The 21,495-nt window shown below is 47.7% G+C and overlaps 1 protein-coding gene across 3 annotated transcripts in view; it reads right to left on the bottom strand.

The window, feature by feature from the left end:
* The window catches only part of Btbd11 (BTB domain containing 11), a 238,809-nt gene that overhangs the window by 96,647 nt on the left and 120,667 nt on the right, over positions 1-21,495 (bottom strand). For all 3 annotated transcript variants that reach the window (XM_041674693.1, XM_041674710.1, XM_041674702.1), the window contains exon 2: positions 1,018-1,167. In XM_041674693.1, the coding sequence (XP_041530627.1) occupies positions 1,018-1,167 (150 nt within the window). The remainder of the gene's footprint in view (positions 1-1,017; positions 1,168-21,495) is intronic.

Here is a 21,495-nt window from a genome sequence, read left to right as displayed (position 1 = left end):
TCTACATTAATTATAAATTAGTTGGCCTATTAGCTCAGGCTTTTTATTAACTAACTCTTACATCTTAAATTAGCCCACAATTCTTGTCTGTGTTAGCCACATGGCTTGGTACCTTTTATCAGTGAGACTTTCTCATCTTGCTTCCTCTGGGTCTAGGTGACAAATGCAGACTTAGCCTTTTCTTTTCCCAGAATTCTCCTATTCTGGTTGCCCTGCCTATACTTCCTGCCTGTCTACTGGTTAATTAGTGCTTTATTAAACCAATACAAGAGACAAATCTTTGCAGGGTACAAGACCATTGTCTCACAGTAAGTGCCCTTAACCGTTATGCCATCTCTCCAGCCCTAAAGACATGCCTTTTGACCCACCCTGTGTACTCTACCGTTTTATTTTAATAGCCTGAAGTAAGACAAGGGGTCCTTAAAGAGTTTTGTTTCATAGAAAGGCACGGAGAGCTGTTTTGGCGGGGGGAGCAGTCAGTGCAAAGGTCCTGAGGATAGCAGTTCTGTCAGGTCTTTGGTTTATCCTGTGCATCAGAGAGGAACCAGTGGAATGCTCTGAACAGAACAGAGAGCTGCTCTGACATGCGCGCTCAACAGATGCTGTTGTAGACACCAACAATGGGCACTGTTTAGAAAACATGCATATTGCCTCAAGCAGGCAGGGTGCCAAGCCCCGAGACGGGCATCTGTGCATTCCCACATCAGAACCATGCCCTGCATCGGCTGAGATTATTTCTTATATCTAATTAAAAAGGCAACTGAGGCTCAGGGCAGATGAGGAATGGATTCCTCCTGCATTAACGACAGAGCTGGGAGATTTACCAGGCCTCCTTTCTCTAGAGCCCTCGCCTTTCCATTTTCACAAGTACTGTTTTGCACACACAACAAGCACGCAATAAAAATGCACTGGCCAGGTCAGCATGGGCACCTGTGGCACGAAAGACCGGCATGTCATTTTGGACGCAGAGACGCTAAGTGCCAAGAGCACCGGGCTGATGAGCTGGTGTCCACTTACTGAGCTCAGCGATGCTGCCCACACGTGTGGCCAGCAGGGACTGTTCAATGGTCCTCAGCTCCGACTGGCTGAACATGGGTAGCTCTCCTGGCTTGCTGGGCCGCTGTGGGTCTCGGTGCAGGTTCAGGCTCTCTGGTAAGCTCAGCACACCTGTGGTGGGGAGACACAGAGAAGAATAAGTTGTTACTTTTCAATTCACCAAAGGAGAGGAACCAAACCCCCAAAGGCCAGAAACCGAGAGGGGAAACACATGCTCTGGACTTCCAATGCCTTTTGACACAGGATAGCATATAGAGCTCAGGCTAGCCCCAAACTTGTTATATTAGCCAGGAATGCCTCTGGCTTCTGAGTGCTGGGATTACAGGTGTGCACAAACACTTCCAGTTTATTTGTTGCTGGGGATAAAACCCTGGGCCCCACCCATGCTAGGCACACAGAAACCAACTGAGCTGCAACCCCAGTCCAGGACCACTTTTAGACGTGGATCTTGAGTTTAACAAACATGTGAGCATTTGTCTGGACACTCCATTTCCAAAGGCCATGAAACAGAATTGTTCCCCGGCCTGGCAATGAATCTGTCCACGGAGAGCTGCTTTATCTGAACCCAGAGATCCTCATCCTCTCTCCCAGAGACAGCCAAGCATTTTGGGGCTGGGGGGCAGTCACTGCTAGTGTTAGCCTCTGAGGAATTCCTTCATTGGTTCAGTAGATATAACTGTTGTGGACAGGCTGTGATCTCTAAGGCAAGGCTTTGAGATTTCTCTGTAGAGATGCATATGGGAGCGGGGTTTGGGGGAGGGAGTCCCTAGGACTTCTGTACCTGGTACAATGAATGCCTACAGAAGTCCTCAGAATGCAACACTCTTCTCTCCCACTCTGCTCTGTAAACCTTCAGTGATGACCTAACATATAGCTATGTGGCTGACCCAGAGGCATTTACCTATCCCTAGCCACCTCAGGAACGACAGTGTGTTGCTTCTTCTTGAATTTCAAGGCTGATTAATTGACTTACTTTGATCAAGGCCATTGTTAACAGTGGGGTAGAATCAGCCCTGAAAAGTGCTTGTGACATTGAACCTTGCTATTTTGAGCTCTGCCTTTATCATGAGCAAAACATGCCCAGGCTTGCTGGCTCATCTAAGGAAGGTGAGAGAAATACATACAGTGTTAGCCAAATAGAGAGGAGGGGGGAGAGAAGAGAGAAAGAGGGAAAAGAAGAGAGGGGAGAGAGAGAGAGAGAGAGAGAGAGAGAGAGAGAGAAGAGAAAGAGAGAGGAGAGAGGGGGAGAGAGATGGGGAGAGAGAGAGAGAGAGGAGATAGGAGAGAGAGAGAGGAGGGGAGAGAGAGGAGAGAGAGAAAGAGAGAGGAGAGAGGAGGGAGAAAAGAGAGAACAGAGAGGAGAGGAAGAGGGAGAGGGAGAGGGAGGGAGAGGAAGGGAGAGGGAGAGGGAGAAGGAGAGAACATTGATGCTCACAAAACAACCTGGGGACAATAAGGCAAGATGGACGTACAAGTGCCCAATGATGGAAATCAGCTGGCAGAGGGAGAGGGAGCAGAGCGTGAAGCCAGTAGCTCAACTTCACTCCTCATCCTGCTCAAATCACAGATCTCAGCAGCCCCACCCTTACCCTGCCACTCATTATGCTGGCTGAGACTAGGGAGAAGGCGGCCAGAACAAACATGGTGTTGAATGAATGATAACAGTGGCTAAAGGATACAAATGCCCATTCGGTTTTAATATCCGTATAGTCCGGAAATGATAAATTCCCATTAAAGACTGTTTCCAACTGCTTATTTGTCAAACACTTTGTAGCTCCGAAGAATGCACTCTGTATCACAGCCCAGAGCACAGCAATACGCTTTTCATGTTTGCCTTCGGAAATCTTCCACGGAAAACTGCCTGCCCTTATTGTGTGATGTAGCCTGTTTTTGTTTTTCCCATCTCTTCTGTGCATTATCAGCAATAAGAAAAACAGCTGATGGCTGTAGCCCCTCGGGAGAGCTCTAAGGACCCACTAAGGAGTTGGAACAGGCAGTGTGTTTGTGGAACACCACAGCCTGGCAGGCAGACCAACCCAGCCTCACCATTCACCAGATCTTTCCGTTTTCAGGGAAGACCAGACCTTCAGAGGGATGCCCACTATGCAAGGGACCCTCTGCCTCTCTCACATCCTCCTATTGGACCCAGGCAGTGATGTTCTAAGTCTTCTTCTTCCTCCCTCTCTCACATGACCTGTGAAGTCAGAGAGCAGACCAAGCAGCTGTTGCCATGACAATCTTAGGTGTACCCCCTCACTGAGGTCCCTGATGTCTCTGTGACTCTAGCTTAGAGACTTCCTACCCCTCTTGAAAAGGTCACTACAAATGATACCAGAAAATCAAGACTCACGTTAGGAACTGAGGTAAGTTTCACAGACTCCTCACTTGCAAGGGATTAAGGGCAGGATCAGGGGGCATAAAGAGCCAAGAGTGAGGTCCTGAACACGAGGGAAGAGGGACAAGGGAGTATCATACGATTCCTCAGGCGTTCCTAGGGACTCGATCCTGTGGCTGTCATCCCTGGCTGTGCACTATCCCACATCTGCAGCCCACACGATGCTCCACAGGGATCCACAGGCACAGGACAAGGAAACTTGAGTCTGCAACCCTGAGCCTCACCCTAGCCTGACGCTTACTGTGTGTAAGGACTGGTCACAGAACCTCTCTGGACCTCAGTGTCCAGAAGTGGGAAGGTGGGGCCAAGCACTGGCTTCTCCTTTTCCCTGAGGCTTCAGGGGAGGGTGGTGAAATGTGATCTTGTAGGCTATCTTTCACGTGCTGAGAAGAAAGGTCCTCCACACGTGGCCCTGAGATGAAATCAGCATACAACACCCTGCCTCGGGGTTTCTTCATATTTCATCGTGCAGATGAACAATGTCCCTTCCTGTCCCTTTAGAGAGTTATGAAATTCAAATGTGGAAATGTCATTTATTCAAAAGTGCTTTAAGAACTAGATGATAGAGATTTATAAAATGTATAATTGATCTATTATGCCAGGATTATATATTAGACTTTTCTTTTTGAGAACTCCATATAGGGTGTCTTAGGGTTTTATTGCTGTGAAGAGACACCATGACTATGGCAACTCATGTTTTGTTGTTGTTTTTGAGGAAGGGTTTCTCTGTGTAACAGTCTTGGCTGTTTGGCTGTTCTGGTCCTCTCTTTGTAGACCAGGCTGGCCTCGAACTCACTGAGATCTGCCTGCCTCTGCCTCCCAAGTGCTGGGATTAAAGGTGTGTATCACCACCACCCAGCAACCATGGCAACTCTTATAAAGGAAAACATTTAAATGGGGCTGTGTTACAGTTTAGAGGTTTAGTCAGTTATTGTCATGGGAGGAAGCACTGAGGTATGCAGGCAGACATGGAGCTGGAGAAGGAGGCAAGAATTCTACATCCTGATAGGATTGGCAGGCATCAGGAAGAGGAAATGAAAGCCATTGGGCCTGGCTTTAGCTTCTGAAACCTCAAAGTCCAATCCCAGTACACATTTCCTCCAACAAGGCTACACCTCCTTATTAGACCACTCTGTACGAGCCTACAGGGGGCATTTTCATGAAAATCACCACATAGGACTTTATACATGAACTGAAATAATTATCTTTTTCTAATGTAAGAGAGTAGGTGGATATGAAGGTCAGAGCATCATAGTTCAGTGTCTGATACAATCCTGTTGTTGCAGCTGAAGAGAGAATGGCTTGGTGCTTAAGACCCAAGTTCAAAACTGAAGTTTGGAAGCAGGTGAGGGAAATGGCTCAGCCAGTCAAGTCTTTGCTATATTCATGAGGGACTGAAAAGATCACATAAAAGCCAGATGTAGCAGCATGCATCTGCAACCCTGGCCTTGGAGGGAGGTGGGACAGAGACAGACAGGCCCACAGAGCGGAGTTCCCTCTCAACATAGGGAAAACTTCTCCCATGTCCAGGCAGTTTCCTTGGCTGCAGAGAGCAGCTAAGGATGGTTGCTGTGGGCTGACTGTGATGATTTAACATAATAAGATACTGAGAACCTCTGGCCTCCAGTCTGAGACCTCATCGATACTCTGCCCTACCAAGCATGAAGTCTCATCCGTTTACTCTCTGGATTCAGTCTTGAGAGTCATCTTTCCAAAATCTTGTGTGACCGGAGAAAGAGAATCTTTTGGTCTGGTCACTCAGAACGTAAACCAAGTGTTGTTCTGCGTGGGATCTTGGATACAACATGCCCAGCACCTCATCTGTCATGGGGGCTATCAGTCTCTCTGCCTGCTTCCATTTTGAGGTCACAGCACAGCCCTGTGGCAAACAGAGTGCCTTGCCTTCCTCTATCTTATCACTAGTCATGGGTCAAGGATGTATTTCCCCACAAGGAGAAGACCGTGTTAGCTATCCCCCATCCCCCAACCTCAGCCGCTCACCCTCAGGAATGACACTGGTGGTGGGGTGGTGATGGAGGAGGAGACCAAGCTTACTGAGTACCAACTCGGTTAGACACTGTGCCAAGCACTTTCTATGTTTAGATTAAAATGTATTTGAATTATCGCAGCTATACTAGATTAGGAAACCCCCCTCCTTTTCTCTCCTCTCCTCTCCTCTCCTCTCCTCTCCTCTCCTCTCCTCTCCTCTCCTCTCCTCTCCTCTCGTTTTTTTAGGCACCATAAGATGACAGTATAGAACTCTCTGGATTCCTACTAACTTCCTTTGAACCATAGCAATACTACTCAACATACTTTTCATTTTTAGCACTTATGGTGGCTTGATCTCTTATGACTACAGGTTGTCTATTTTGGTATTTTCTGTGAGTAGCCAATAGCTATGCCATTGCAACAGAAGAAGCCAGAATCAGGAGATGCATGTACCATGCAGGGGGTCGGCATGACTCCATAGGTCTGGTGGTCTGGGCACAGGCTTGGCGCTCTGTCTCATCTGCCTCTGGCTGCCAAGGAGAGTTGACTGTACCGACCCTGATGCCAACCTGGACTCCATCTTCCACTTTGCCACCTTCCATGGAGGTTGCTAGGGTTCAACTTGGTTCCTCGAAGCCTGCCCCTCCCTCTGCAGTGTTTGGATAGTCTGCCTCATGGCTGGCGGAGAGGCAGGGATGAGATAATATATAGAGACAATCTGGCACAGAGAATGGAGTCAATAAATGTTTGCTAATAAAGTAAGTAAATGAAGTTCTTTGGAGCTAAAGATTTAGGAAAGCCAATAACCCAGTCACTGCCAGAAGGCTCTCTTTTACTGTGAATTTATGAAGTAAAAAAAAAGAAATACCAGAACTTTTTGTTCCCCCTACATCACCAGCTTGGAGTTCCTGGGTTTTTTGTTTGTTTGTTTTTGTTTTTGTTTTTAAGACTTGGCAGCAGGAAGAAGATTTAGGGCTGGCCTCATGAACCCATAGTCTATGAGAAGCAGACCCTTCCCCTGGTAGTGTGAGCACAGTTCGTAGCTCACATTTTGCCCAGGAATGGATTTCCTTCTCAGAGATCTTTCTTAAAAATGTTGGACCCAGGGCCCTTAAGAATGAGAGTGGAGGAAACCTAAATGAAGAGTCTTTCTAGAAATGTGGGTATGGTGTCAGCGAGGCTAGTAAGGAAGGGTGTGGTGACCTTCTGAACAGGCTCAGCTGTGAAGACAGATCTCCACCAGCTGGGATACCTTAGAAAACAGAGCAGAGCACACATCCCTTGGGGTCCTGTGCAGTAACCCTGAGGCAAGCCCAAGGCCTCCTCACAGCTTCACAGGCTGCCTGGGGACTCCACTGAGCAGTTCAAAGAGCATGAGTTCCAAGTTCTGGAGGCCAGTTTGGCCCATGACACTGATGCATTTAGTTAGCCTCCCCTTAAGTACAGGCTTCCTTGGGAATACTACAGAATAATGGAGAACATTCTAGCATAACCCTCACGGGGCCACTGGAAGATTAAATGAGTGAAATACAGCTTGCTCTCTATAAATAGCACAATAATGGCAGCTATTATTATCATTATAATTGTGGTTGGAGGACAGTCCAGGAGGAAACAAAGACTCAGAGGCAGGTGCTCTGCACGTGGGGGAAGTGCCTGGAGCCGAGGGTGCAGAGGGAGCAAGCAGATGACAGCCAGAGGTGGCAAGCAGACAGCCAGAGGTGGCAAGCAGACATCCAGATGTGGATCTGGAGGACTTTGGTCACTGGCCACATTCTAAACCTTCACCTCCAGGGTGCTATGCTTTTTTTGTTCACAGCCCAATTCCTAGAAACCGTGGTCTGACATTGGATTTCTATTGCTTTCTCCCCGCCTCCATCTCTACTTACATTGGTCTAGCAAGTTCAAGGTTATTGTTCTGAGCCTGACTCCTGATGCCACACACATGCAGGCCCTGCTTTTGCAGGAGATTTCAGTCCAGACAGCCAGCAAAACATTGAGAAGCTTAGCAGAGACTGCTCCGAGCAGAGACAGAGAGGCAGGACAGGTAGGATGGAGTCACAGGCAGGAAGTGGCCCAAGGTGACCCCCACAAGCTGTCCTTCCCTCTGTGAGCTACAAGCTCACAGAGATGGGACTTTCTCCAACTGGGCTTAGTTTACAGTGGCTGCTATGTCGATCTGGATACTTTGTATAAGAGACCAGGTACAGAGACAATGGTATGTCAGTGTGGCTCTAACACAGATGACATAATGAGAATACTAACTGCAGGAGCAAGAAGCCAACGGTTAAAAACTCAGTTCTGATGTGGGATTCCCCTCTGTACGCTGTGAAAACATTTTATTACCATTGGTTAATAAAAAAGTTGCTTTGGCCTATGGCAGGGTAGGATTGAGCTAGGCAGAGAAAACTAAACTGAACGCATGGAGAAAGAAGGCAAGTCAGGCAGATACCGTGTAGGTGCCAAAGGAGAAAGACGCCAGAACCTTACTGATAGGCCACAGCCTCATAGAGATACACAAATTAATAGAAATGGGCTAATTGAAGATGTAAGAGCTAGATAGGGATACGCCTAAGCTATTGGCCAAACAATGTAGTAATTAATATAGTTTCTGTGTGATTATTCGGGTCTGGGTGGCCAGGAAATGCATAAGTAGTCTCCTACATAGTTCATTCACGCATTAGGTCAACATTAGCTGAGTACCTGCTAGGTGCCAGGCAATGCTCTAGGTGCTTGGGATTTGGTAGCAAAGTACTGGAGATTTTTGATATTTTAGTATTTATGTTCTAAATGGATGCTCTAATATATGATTAAATTATGCAGGCAATAGTAAGTGTTACTTAGGAAATGGCAGAAAAAGAGGAAGGGGTAAAGAAGCCGCCTAGGCAGAGGCTTGAAATCTGTACCTATCAGACATCTTGGTGGAGAGCAGGGCAACAGAGGGACCAAAGGGTGATGGTCACTGATGGACTTGTTAGGGAAAGGAACAGAGTAACTTGGGAGAAGTAACTGGCAATGAAGCACTGAGGATGGATTAGATGAAGCCTCATGGGGGACTCCAAAGTGTTGGGATCAGTGAGACCCCAGATCCTGAATTTCTTGTAATCCCCTGATCTGAGTGCCTACAGCTGCTCTGAGCACGAGACCTTCAGGAGTTCCTGATGGCAGGAGAGTGGTTTCTGGTGGGTTTGGCTGGGGCGTGGCTATCTCTATATAATCTGCCCCTGAACACAATAAAGGGGGCATTCTTGGGGAATTCAAGGATGACCCGTGTCGCTGTCTCTCTGTCTGTGTATTTTAACCTCCAGCCCTTTTGCCCGAAGCTCGCGAGCTGGGTGCCAGCACACAGAGCTCAGACACGGGGGCGCGGTGCGCGGCACTAAAGTCTTTGGTTCTAACCCTGAACAAGGCAGGAACCACTAGAGGATCCTGAGTGGAGAAGGATGGAGCTGCCAGCAAGCTCAGAGCAATGCAATAGCCATACTGTTCTCCGTCTCTCAGCTGTCTAGGACTCGAATGCTGCCTGTGGGCTCCTTTAGCTCAGCAGATGTCTTAAACTTGACCTCTTTGGTTTCTCTGGGCTCTCAACACATATCTTAAGAGAGATCTCAAGATATTGTCTTCTATCTTCACCTTCACAGCTCAACCAGCCCCCGGATTTGACTGAGAGGGACCCCTGGCATGATCCTTGTGCCCTCAGGATTTTCTAGTGACCTTCATCTTCGAATGAGTTTCCCTTTCCCTCCCAAGATGCTGAGATAAAGGGGTTAGTCACAAGTTGGCATCTTTTTTCTTAGATGTCCCTTTACCTTTTTGCTCCCACTGTAGAATTCACTTAAAACACCTAGACTGTTTTCAAAACAATGACCATAAAGTTGCACATAGCCATCTGAAAAACCTAAACAGAAAAGTGTAGACAGACCCTCTTTCTTTCCCTGTGCTTACCCCACTCTCCCAAGTGAGTTTATTACTAGTTTCTGATGTAAGATCTTTCTGTCCATACTCACCCACCCACCCACTTACTCTTCAACATTTATTAAACCCCAAAAATGTACGAGCTCTCCAGGGGATGGAGGTCTGATGGTTCTTGCCCTCACAGAGCACAGAATCTAGCCGGAGGGACTAGCATCCACCTAAGGAACCCACAAAACACCATGCAAGTACAAGTCTGCAAAACGCCACGAAAAGTCCATGTGTGTGTGACCAATGTGAAAACTAGAAGGTAGTATCTAATTTAATTTAATTTCATATACTTTTAAGTAAAAGAATGCTATCTGTAGTCATTAGTATCTGTTTCCCTAAACCAATATTCCTGATTCTAAATAAGTCTCCACAGCTTTCTTATTTTAAATAGAAAGTCATATTCTCACTGATAGAGAAGTTCCTCACATAGTAAGTGTCGTAGGAGGCTGCCTGTTCATTCTCGGCCTTCCAGAGTCCCAAAATAACTACACAGAAACTATATTACTTACAATTCTGTTTGGCCAATAGCTTATGCTTATTTCACCTCATTTTTATCTCTTAAATTAACCCATTTATTTTATTTTTTATTCTACCACAAGGCTCACAGCTAGCAGCTTGTGTCTTTCTCCTCTGGCGGCTCCATGGCATCTCCTCACTCTGCCTTCTTTCTCCCAGCATCCATTTTAGTTTTCCTGCACCTACCTCTCTTCTGCCCTGTGCTGTCCCAAGACAGTTTCTGAATACAATGGTATTCACAGCCTACAGAGGAGACTCCCACATCCATCAAGAAATCACACCTTTGCTGACATGTGTCCTGCACAAGCCCTTCTCAGTTTCCCATCTGTCCTTGTAGTGTGTTTATAGTATCCAACCAGGAGTGTTTCCATTCAACTTAACACGTTCAGCTCTTTTTCTCTATAGGTTTAGGACTGTGTTTAGAAAGTGCTTCCTCTATAGTGAGATGAATCAGTGGTCAAGACACTTGCAGGGTGAGCAAAAAGGATGTTCAGATCACCAGAATCCATGTAAACACTGAGTAGGTATGGGGGCCTTCCAGCCTTGGAAGACAGAGATGGGATTCCAGAAGCAAGCTGGCTAGGGAGACTAGTCATGTTGGTGAGCTCTGGTTTTGATGCATGGAGAGACCGTGCTTCAAAGAATAAGCGGCAGAGTGTCTGAGGAAGAGTTCCAGCATCAACCTCGGGCCTCTATATGCATGCACAGATGTGTACATATAAACCCTGAGACATACATACACACATGAACATAAGAAAAAGAGAGAGTTTCCCTTAGGCAAGATTACTAAAACTCAAGCATGTTTCTGATGGTACTTTTAGTTTCGCTATCAATATTAAAACTGTGATCTATCTAGAAGGAACTGGAAATCATATTTTTAATTTTTCCAAAGTACCCAGTCAAATGTGTCCCAATCTATTGAATAAGCTACCAAGTAACTAATCAGCTGTGCTGCTGTCTACTGGATAAGCCGCCTTTGACCCAGTGATTTACATCCACTCTCTCGACCACTGTATTTCCAGGTACAATTGAGTTCACGTCCATATTTTCTACTTTACCCTATTGATCTCATCTTTTTCCCAGTATGGGAAATAAATTGCTTCATTATCGAAGCTTCATAAATGCTTTAAAATCAGAGAAGACTAGTCTTCATCTAATCGTTCTTCTTTTAACCTTTTTTTTAAAAATGATACTTAGAGCCTATTTTTATCTCATTCTCTCCAATATTAATTTTAATTCTGAATTAGATCTCTGTGTGCCATTCAGAGTGAAGGTGATTGCATGGGAAAGGGAAGTCAATGGTGGGGCTGTGTGAATGCCCAAGTCCCTTTAAGACAATGTTTGAATACACATTATGCTTCCTGAAACACATTTAGCTGCCCCCTTTGCTGTTCCCAACTTTCTGGTTTTACCATTCCTCATAGGGACTGGCTTCACAGGCACAAGTGGAATTCATGAATGAATCCTGGGTGGAATTCTTTGTAGAGAAGAAAGATCAGCGTCAAGGAAAGGTGTTAAAGCCACATTAACACCCTCCTGGGTATCTGTTGCAGAAATTAAAGGGAACTGAAAAAAACAAAACAAAACGGAGGGCTTCACACCAGTTGCCAGCAGCATTTGATGCCAAGGACAAACACTCACAGATCTGTGTCCTCCAGGGATAGATAGAAACCATTTCCAGGTAAAAGCGAGGATCCCGCTAGAGGGGAGGCTGCCGTGCCTGGCTGGCTTCCAGTGGGGGATTTCTTTCCAATAGAGCTTCCACATAGCAAGAGGATTATTTATATGCATCATGAAGCCCCTTAGGGTCTGCAAGATCCCGAGTCACCCACAAAAGATTAAATCACATACACCCCAGCTTCAGCGCTAAGTATATTTAATTGTATTCTATGTCTTCAAAGCCTGATTGTTTTTTAATTAAACAGCTCGATGATAGATTTATTACTTATTTGATAAGATACAGTAGAGAACTATCCACTGAAATGTTTTTTTAATTTATTTATTATGTATACAATATTCTGTCTGTATGTATGCCTGCAGGCCAGAAGAGGACATCAGACCTCATTACCCATGGTTGTGAGCCACCATGTGGTTGCTGGGAATTGAACTCAGGACCTTTGGAAGAGCAGGCGATGCTCTTAACTGCTGAGCCATCTCTCCAGCCCCCTAGCCACTGAAATGTTAATAAATGGAAATAGCCTACGGTTGACGACACAGAGTGACAGAAGTGTGTGTGTGTGCGTGCGTGTGTGCACAAGAGTTGACTGTATCCCTCTGTTAACATAGTACAAATACTAATAGCACATAAAATCACAAGTCTGCCATTTGCAGCAGCGCATGTGTATAAAGATATAAATAACTACTCGACCTTTCACAATCCATCAAAAACACAAAGATTACTAAATTGGCTTTTAAAAACATTAGAATCCCATTAGGGCAAATTCAGCTGCTGACTATAGAGCCAAAAACCAGCCACAAGAGGACTCTAAATTCTTGCTTTGTGACTGCTGATAAAAGTTAAAGGTACCATGCTTCCAACCAGGTTATGGGGCCTGCTGGTCGGTGGGTGGGGGTGGGGCAAGCACTAACCTTTGCTGGGGAAAAGAGGCCCTATTCCACTAGACACATAGAAGGATGCTTCTGGGGGCCATGTCCAGTTGAGGGAGTTATCAAAGCACAGCATTCCTTGAGGAAGCTCGGACGCAGCTCCGTGGTTCCCAGCTCCCCACATGAGCCAGAGTCAGAGACTGATGTACAGAGATCACCTGTGTCGTTGCCTCCAAATGGTGGCTCCAAAACACATATCTGCCAAACCCCCAAAACCTGTGAGTGGGACCATATTACATGGGCTTAGAGTCCAGAACAGCAAAGGGAGACCAGGACACATCGATTGTTCTAGTTTCATTTTTGTGATTGTGATAAGACACCCCACCAATGCAACTTTAAGAAAGAAAGTGTGCCAGGTGGTGGTGGCGCATGCCGTTAATCCCAGCACTCGGGAGGCGGAGGCAAATGGATCTCTGTGAGTTGGAGGCCAGCTTGGTCTACAGAGCGAGTTCCAGGACAGGCTTCAAAGCTACACAGAGAAACCCTGTCTCGAAAAACTAAAATAAATAGAGACAGAGGGTGGGGGAAAAAGAAGAAAGGAAAGGATGGAGGGAGGGATGGAAGACAGGAGGAAGGAAGGGTTTATTCAGTTCACATGCCAGGCTATAGGCCATTATGACAGGGAAGCCAAGGCAGGAACTTGGAGCTGCTGGTCACATCCACGGTCTGAGCAGGAAGAGATGAATGTACGCAAGCTCAGAGTACCCAGCCTTCCCTCTGAGTTTACCAATACAATCTAAGACCTAGAACCAGGGAAATGTGTTGCCCCAAATGGGCAGGTCTTTTCATCTCCACTAACACAGTGGAGACAATCCCACACAGACACACACACAGGCCAACCTGATCTAGACACTCGCTCTTTGGGACTCTCCTCCCGGTGACTCTAAACTGTCAAGTTGACAATTAAACCATTACACTGATACACAGAGACAGCCTTGTGAGGAGGGGAAAAGGGATTGGAGTGGGTATCTAAAGGTCAAAGGGCAGCCGACAAAACTCGGGAGAGAAGATGCCAATCCTTCCCGGCAGCCTCCACAGTAACCAAAGCTGTGGATGCCTCATCTCAGGCTTCCAGCTTCCAGAATACAAGAAAACGCACAACTGTGCTTAGAATCGATTGTTTCTGCGGCAAGAGCTGAGTTCTCTCTGGGTGTTAAACACATCTGACTGCTCTGAGCCAAGAGCCCATGACCTTCCTCTCCTGCTTCAACAACCTTCAGTGGCTCCCTATAGCCTAGGGATGAGATGGAAACTCTCTGCCCAGGGCTCAAAGGCCTCTGTGGCCTCTGCCTGATCCAGCTGTCCAAACAAATTCTGTCCTACTCACAAGCCCACAAAGCCACTGATGTCCCCGAATGTCTCTGCTCACATTACTTTTCTTGACTCTAAGCTGTTCCCTCAGTTTTCTTCAGGAAGACATAGCCTACTTTTCTGGGTGTAACGCTACATTGTTTCCCAGGGCCAGCTGACCCAGACTCCCCTAAGTGCCCCCAATTCTCCATTTTACACAGCAGGATTTGTGCAAATGACATTTGGGTGAGGACAGAAGATAATAGTACTCATGAAAAATAGGAGTTAAGATCTTTGTGACAATTTCTCCGAGCCAGGCACTATTCACGTCGTGAATTATTCTAATCCTCATGCCTCTAAATAGTTCGCTTGATAATCATTGTACAGATGATAAAAAAGGGGGCCCAGAGAGGTTAGGTTTCTTTCCAAAGGTCACACATCTGGGGTTACAGTAGGGGTTGGGAATTAATCCATTTAACTTCAGAGTTTGCACTGCTCAGAGAGAAAGGCAGGAGCTGAGCTGGGAAGGACATAGAGGCATGTCTGAGATCAGTGAAAAGCCAGAAGCAGAGAAATGATTTTGGTCCAGAGTGCACAGAACCAGGCTGCTGTTAGCAGCACAAGAGAAGATAACAGCCTAGGCCAGGGAAGGGCTGAGACAAAGTTGGGCCTGTGTGGTGGCTGCACCAGAGGCACCTAAGAGTTCCAAATAAGCCAGAGGGCCTCAGTAGAGTAGAGGCCTGGTTGCACAGTCCTGTCCAGCGAGGTGACTTCTGTAGCAGGTGGGGCAGAAGACAAACAGAGTCTTTGGAGACCCACCAAAGCTACACAGCTAACACAGGTCAGGGCTGGTCTTGGACTGACTCTGAATTCCAGATCAGGGGCTCTGAGCTTCATAACTGGAAGTCACAGATAGGTTAGGCTTGAGGTCAAGCTGGTGATGTGTAAGAACCATTCCCCTAGAAGCCTGGAGTATTGGACAGGATGGCTATGGGTGCAGGGAGCACCAGCCAGGTAAGCAGGAAGTGAGAGGAGGATGTCTGGGAGTAGCAGGGGTGTGCACTAATCTGCAGAGGTGCTTATCTTGTCCCCACTCCCAGCCATCATTAGCAGAGACAGGTCTCAGTGGCGACAGGCTCACAGTGCCCCCTCCCACCCCGCCACACCTGAAGGATGGTTAACCCTAGGGAGCCAGGGGCTGGTTAGAGGAACATGCTTTCTACAAGAGCTTTGCAAGCAGGTGATTGCGCACACAAACACACAGCCCCTGTGCCTATACACACACATACAAGCCCAGTTGCCTATGCATTTGCTGTTGGCGTGTGTGCTCAGCTATCTTCTGGTACAAAGCACCACACCACAGAGAAAAATGATCCACTCCTCTCCCTGAGGGAAGTTTCTCAACAGATGTGATTATGCATCTTCAGAGTTTGTGTCTGTTATTTAGAAGCAGCGAGTCGTGAAGTCACAGGCCCCAAAAGCTGGGAAACCACAGATATTATGAAGTATGGCTGCCGGAGTCAGCTGCTGGCATCTCCAAACACCACACATGCCATGGTGGTCCTTTATCAGAGTTGATGCTTTTTCATCGTGATCCAGAGAGGGTAGGGAACTTCCCTCAGGTCACACAGTGTCGGACAATGGAAACTTGCTTCCAGTGGGGGCTGACATATCAAGCTAAAGGAATCAGAATGTGGGGTTGTGTTCCAATCTTTATGGCCAGTGGAGTAATTTTCTCCAACGATGCTTACCATATACTCACCAGAATCTATGGCTGTGAATGGGGGTTTCAAAGTGGCAGGTTGAGCCTCTCTCTCTGTCCAAAGGGACCTGGTGCAGTGAACACCTTGCTCTTAGCTCACTGATGTCCATTTGGGCTTCCTACCTCCACAGCATGAAAACTGGGTCATTCTGCGGGGAGGTCTGTGTGGTGGTCATGGAGACTCCGCATTCATGTTAGACTGAGCCACACGAGAGGATTCTTGGGTGCTGGGCCTGGTGGGACCATCCTTAAGTGGGCATCACTAGCCTTCCTGGAGGCCTGGTCAGCAGCTGCATTGATTTACACAGTAGGACATGGGCACACAGGGGATCAATACCTTAAGATGTGTACAAGCCGCAAATGGGAAAGGTTTTCCCACAGTTCAATAAGTATGCATATAGAGAGCCTCTAGGAGGGGACTGTGGATTTGGATTATGACATCCCTGTTGTCCCTCTGGCCCCTCTGACCCCTACCAGAGATGATGGTCTCAGGATGGTTGTGCCCAGTTCTAGTCATACTATAGTCTACATCTCACAGGGGCTGTCACCTCCTAAGGTTTCCGGTAGCTGGGCCTGGCAAGCCCAGCTATGACCTCCAGAGCAAGTTTGGGCTAGTCTCTGATTCAAAGCTGGTCTGCTTGTGTAGCGTGTAAGTGTGGGAACACTGGTGTGGTTGTGCCAGGAAGGTAGGATCTGGCTCCCCCACAGGCTGAATCCTTAGAGGAAGCAACGGCTGATTCAGAATGAATCATCTCCAATCACACTATGGCGCTGAGCCAACTGAGGAAGGCCTGTCCCCTTCCCACTGCCTCTTCTCAGATACCAGAAGAGAGAGGGCTTCATTGGTGAGGACACTCTGTGACATGGGGGAGCCTCGGACTACACAGGTCCAGAGAGGCTGGCTGCTTTGGGATCTGGGAGTCCCTTCTATAATGGGATGGTGACCACCAGCCTATTCCCTGTTTGCAGGTCCCAGATTACTGACAACATCACTGTGCCTCTGTAGTCACCTAACAGGAGCTGGAGCGAAAAGGCCTGTTTTGCAGGTTCTGAAGGGCCTGTGACACCACATTCCATGCTCTGAATAAGAATGAGCCCCATAGGTACATTGCCTCTACCCAAGGACATATCCCACCCCACGTTCGTGCAAGTAACACAAATTAAATGTGTTCTCTCTCTCTCTCTCTCTCTCTCTCTCTCTCTCTCTCTCACACACACACACACACACACACACACACACACACGACTGGAAGTAGTAGGGGGACTTGGAACAAAAGGATTTGGTAGGAGGAAGAAAGGCATAAGAGAAGATGATGGGAGAAAGACTTTGGTCAAAGAACACTGCACACACACACACACACACACACAAATATGAAGTTGTAAGGAACAAGCAAATTAATGATTAGCAAAACCTAGAGTGATTCTCAAGGCCCTGCTCCAAGAGAGGCTGGGCTTCCCTGAAAGTGTTCAGCAGGAAGGGAAAGTGCTGCCTGGGGACAGTTCAAGCTCTGGGAGGTGTCAGGGCAGGAGGTGGGTCTTTGGATAAAACCCAGCTCCCTGAGACAGAGCAGGGTGAAGGTGGATTGGCCCTCAGGTATCTGGAGAACACTGTGATGAGTTCTTGATTCCTGGCACCTGACAGCTGGGGCCACCTTGCTTCCTGGACACACCCTGCACGGTCGTGAGCCACCTGTGCCCTAGCTTATTTACAAAGCACTCCTACCTTTTGCCAGCCCTGGGCTCCTTGCTCTTCATTCCCCACCAGGCTCCTGACGGCAGAGAGCCTGTCATAGCCCATGTTCTTGTATGAGTGTGGAGAGACTGGGCATGGGTAGGATTCATTTGTAGGCCTGGATCTGGGCTGCTTGTTGCTCTCTGAGACTCCCACTGCCTGCTCTAACTAGGACCCAGAGTTCAATTCTCTTGTCTGGGTCCTTCTCTAACCATGTGGTTCTAGCAAGGCATTCTTCCTCTCTGAATTCCTATGACTGCAGAGCAAGGGGGGTAATACCTCTTACAGTAGGTGTGTTATGGGGTCTGAGGTATCCTCACAATGTAGCAGCTTCTTAAAGCTTCCTAAAGCCCCACGGCTATCTGCTGAGATAAATACACGGTGGCCCCCAACTGTCAGGGGGTCTGGAGGACAGTGGCAAGAGGATCGGGACTTAGAGTCTGGGCTACAGGTGGGATTTGACGCTAGCTGGGGTTACCTGAGACCCTCCCACAAACCCCAACTACATGTCTTTTGTTTCTAGAAGCTCAGATGACCAAAGACCAAAGAGGACAGAAGTCCAGGGGGGCAACTGTTCAGAGAGGGTCTATCTGCACCTTTCTGGCTCTAGGCAGAAAGCATCTGTGTGTGCAGAGAACCATCCAGTCTTTATCTTTTAATAGCATCCTCTGTGTGTGTGTGTAGCTGTGTCCAGAGACCACTTTTAGGATTCTTGCCATGATGGGTTAGGGCCTATCTCCTCTTAACCACTTGTACCCGCAGGGATCCTATTTCCAGAGGAGAATCCATGCTAAGGCACTTGGGACTTCAGTATAGGAATTCTGGAAGGGGGCATGTTCAAAGCGTCGTACTTCAGAAGAGGTAGCGAACGTAAGAGATGCTTGGGTCATTTTCCTTCTGCACCACAGAGCAGCCTGAGGCCGAGACAGTACCAGTACTTTGGGAGTGCTCAGTTGATATATACCAGCTCAGATAGCTTGGGGAAAATGCTATTAGCCAGCGCTGTTAGGTACCCATCTTCATGTCAGGGGCTGATTTTGCCCAGAGAAATGCTTTGTCCAAGGAACACCTCCATGGCTCACAACAAAGTGGCCACTACAGCTTCCCTTGTGGGGACAATGAAGGGAGAGAGCAAGGGCTTGGCTTTGAACAGCTCCTGTATTTCTGGCCTTGTTTGCCATGCTCCTCCAAGAGCCCCAAGGCAGCTTTTCTGCTGTGGCTTGGCCCTAGGGAGGCCCACGTGAGTGTTTCTGGTCTGTCTACTGTCACTCTGATCCTAACAGCTGCACAAGAAAATATCTCCTGAGCTCAAGTTCTGCTGTATTTATTAGTATGAGGTGCCTTCACAGCCCTTGGTGCCAGAGGGCATAAGTTTACCTCTAGGGAAGGCGAGTGCTGCCCAGGGGCACAAAGTCAATAAACAGTCAGAGAACTCAGCTTGAGGATTTCCTCCTTTGCCTGTCTCTGCAAAGGGCTAACTTTAACAGGCATGCTACTTTCTTTGGTTGTATTGAGTTTGGCTGGACCTCTGGAGGGACAAGCCTCCTCCAAGCCCTCACCTCTTTCTCTGAGGGATGAAAGAAGGGACTAGGAGTGAAGGTAGAGATAAACACAGCAGGTACCAGAGCCTGGGTGGGAGGGGTCAGGCTTGGCTGGTCAGAGTGTAGCCCTTGCTTTCTGGTGCTAAAAGGGAAAATGTTGGCTTTAGAGCCAGGGAAAGCCACAGGCACACCCTGCTGTGTTCTGTGCCAGCCCTGCGGGGCCTCAGGCAAGAGAGCGGCTGGCATTTCTCCAAGGATCTTTCCCGTATTTGCTGCAGGAGAAGGCAGCTAGTACCTGGCAGGAGCATCTCTCCATTTTTTTTTTTTTTTTTTAGATAGAATAACTGGTATATGGTCAATAAATTGTCATCATTATGTGTCAGTGGGTGGAGATGACAGTGGTTGTGATGGGGATGAGGGATCTCTCCATATTCTGCACCTAAATTGTCATGAGCTTCAGCATGGCTTTCTGTCTTCTAGCCCTCCCGTCAAAGTCTGTGCACCTCAGGAGGCCACCCCAGGCATCAGCCCAGTTCCTGCATGACAAGCCAATAGCCTATCAACTGCGCTCGGCATATCACACTGCATTATGGGAGGGGCAAGGCTGTGCTTCCTCAGCCTTGCGGGGCCAGCCCTGGAGCAAAGAAAATGCCTGGCTGACATTCACCAAGAGAAGTGAAAAGAACAGGATGGATGTTTAGAGAGTGGCGACCCATGTCTGGTGCCACTCTGCTTTCTGTTTAGGAACCTCAGGTTGGGTCTCAGACTTGTTGAGGAAACCCGAGGTGCTGAGGCACGTGGCTAAGGAGTTAATCTGGCTGATAAAAGAACAAGGAATTAGCGCAGGAGTGTTCTGGTTCTGGATCTTGGGCTTCAGCTAATTTTTAGGCCACACAGTTGAATGGTAGTGCAGATCTGAGTTCGAATCCTGGTTTCAATCCTCAGAAATCCCGTGGGCCTATTTATTACCCCATGCCTGCTCATGACAGCTGGCAGCAATGATGAATTGTGCTGAGTCAAGCGTGGGGTGAACATGCTGCAGAGAATGGCTGGGGTGGCCCCACCCCCTTCCTAGGGAATTGCTATTGCTCTTTAGATGGAGAAAGGTCAATTTTCAAATTAACTTTATTTGGTATAGTTCACACCCAACATTATATTCATTGTTCAAAGTGCAGCCCGCTGAGACTCAGCCAGTGGGCCATTTGATAACTAATTAAGCCAAGAACTCAATCGAGTCATAGAGTGCATTCATTACTCTTCTCATTGCCGTGACGAGACAAAAAAGCCATCAGAGACGAAGGATTTGTTTGGGCTCATGGTGGAAGAAGAGATACAGCCAGTCTACAGAGGCCAGGACAGCTAGAGTTGACTGATCACATTGACATCTACAGAGAGTAAAGAGAGAACAGAGTTCTGATGCTCAGCTTGCTTCCTCCTTTTTATCCTGCCAGGGACCCCAGCCCACGGGATAGTGCCACCACAGGGACCCCAGCCCATGGGATAGTTCCACCACAGGGACCCCAGTCCATGGGATAATTCTGCCACAGGGACCCCAGCCAATGGGATAGTACCACCCATACAGGGACCCCAGCCCATGGGATAATTCTGCCACAGGGATCCCAGCCAATGGGATATTACCACCCATACAGGGACCCCAGCCAATGGGATAGTATCATCCACGCAGGGACCCCAGCCCACAGAATGGTACTGCCCACACAAGGACCCCAGCCCACGAGATGTTGCCACCCATGCAAGTGTAGGGGCCCACAGAAGTGGGTCAGCTCCACCTTCACTGAAGGTCACAGAGCCTAAGCCTACTCTTGTTCTTCAAAGTTATTAAAATCTGACTTAAGGGGTAGCTACAAACAAGAGATCCTGACTTAGGGTGTACTTCCAGCTACAAATGTGCCGTTTTTGATTTCCAGCTACAAATGGGTTCACAGAAGCACCTATGGTGAAATAGTGATGACCCAGCCTTCACAGCTAGACCATCTGGGTTCAAACCCCAGCTTGCCTACTCACCAGTTGTGTGACTTTGAGAAGATTACTGACCTCTCTGGGCCTCGGTCTGTTCGTTTGTAAAATGGTGAGAGAACAGTACGTACTACTTAGAAGTGCTACGGAAGATCCCTTTGTGAGAAACGTTAGAACAAAGGCCAGTACAGAACTGGCTGTGGGCATCAGTGATGCCTTTCAAAGCAGAGAGACCTTCCCAGTGCCTTGGCCACCAGCAATGACAAGTAAGGGGCTCCAGAACCCAAACACATACTTTATGTCATCTGTGTCCTTCTCCCCAGCTGTCTGTGCTGCCCTGGACTCAGCTGTCCCTACCCTGCACACCCACATCTGCCCCCAGTTGGACTTGGAACAAGAAGAATCCCTGCTACTGCCACACGCAGCAGAGAGCAGCTCAGACTGGACAGATGTGTGAAGTTATCTTCCAGGTGCGCGTGCGGAACACACACGCGCACACACACACATGCACACACACACATGGATGCACACACATACACGCACACATGATCTTTTCTAAAAATAATCCCCACTATAGTTTTGTACAGTTCTGTAAATATTGTTTTATAAGAGAAAAGCTATGTTGTATGTCAAGAGAATTAGAAAAAATAAAAATAAATAAAATGATCTCATT

The sequence above is a fragment of the Microtus oregoni genome, unplaced genomic scaffold (genome assembly GCF_018167655.1).
Source record: "Microtus oregoni isolate MIOR12 unplaced genomic scaffold, Mior012 000001F_ref0000356, whole genome shotgun sequence".
In the NCBI taxonomy this organism is placed as follows: domain Eukaryota; kingdom Metazoa; phylum Chordata; class Mammalia; order Rodentia; family Cricetidae; genus Microtus; species Microtus oregoni.
Note: the sequence above shows the minus strand (reverse complement) of the source record. Positions and strands in the feature narration are given on the sequence as shown.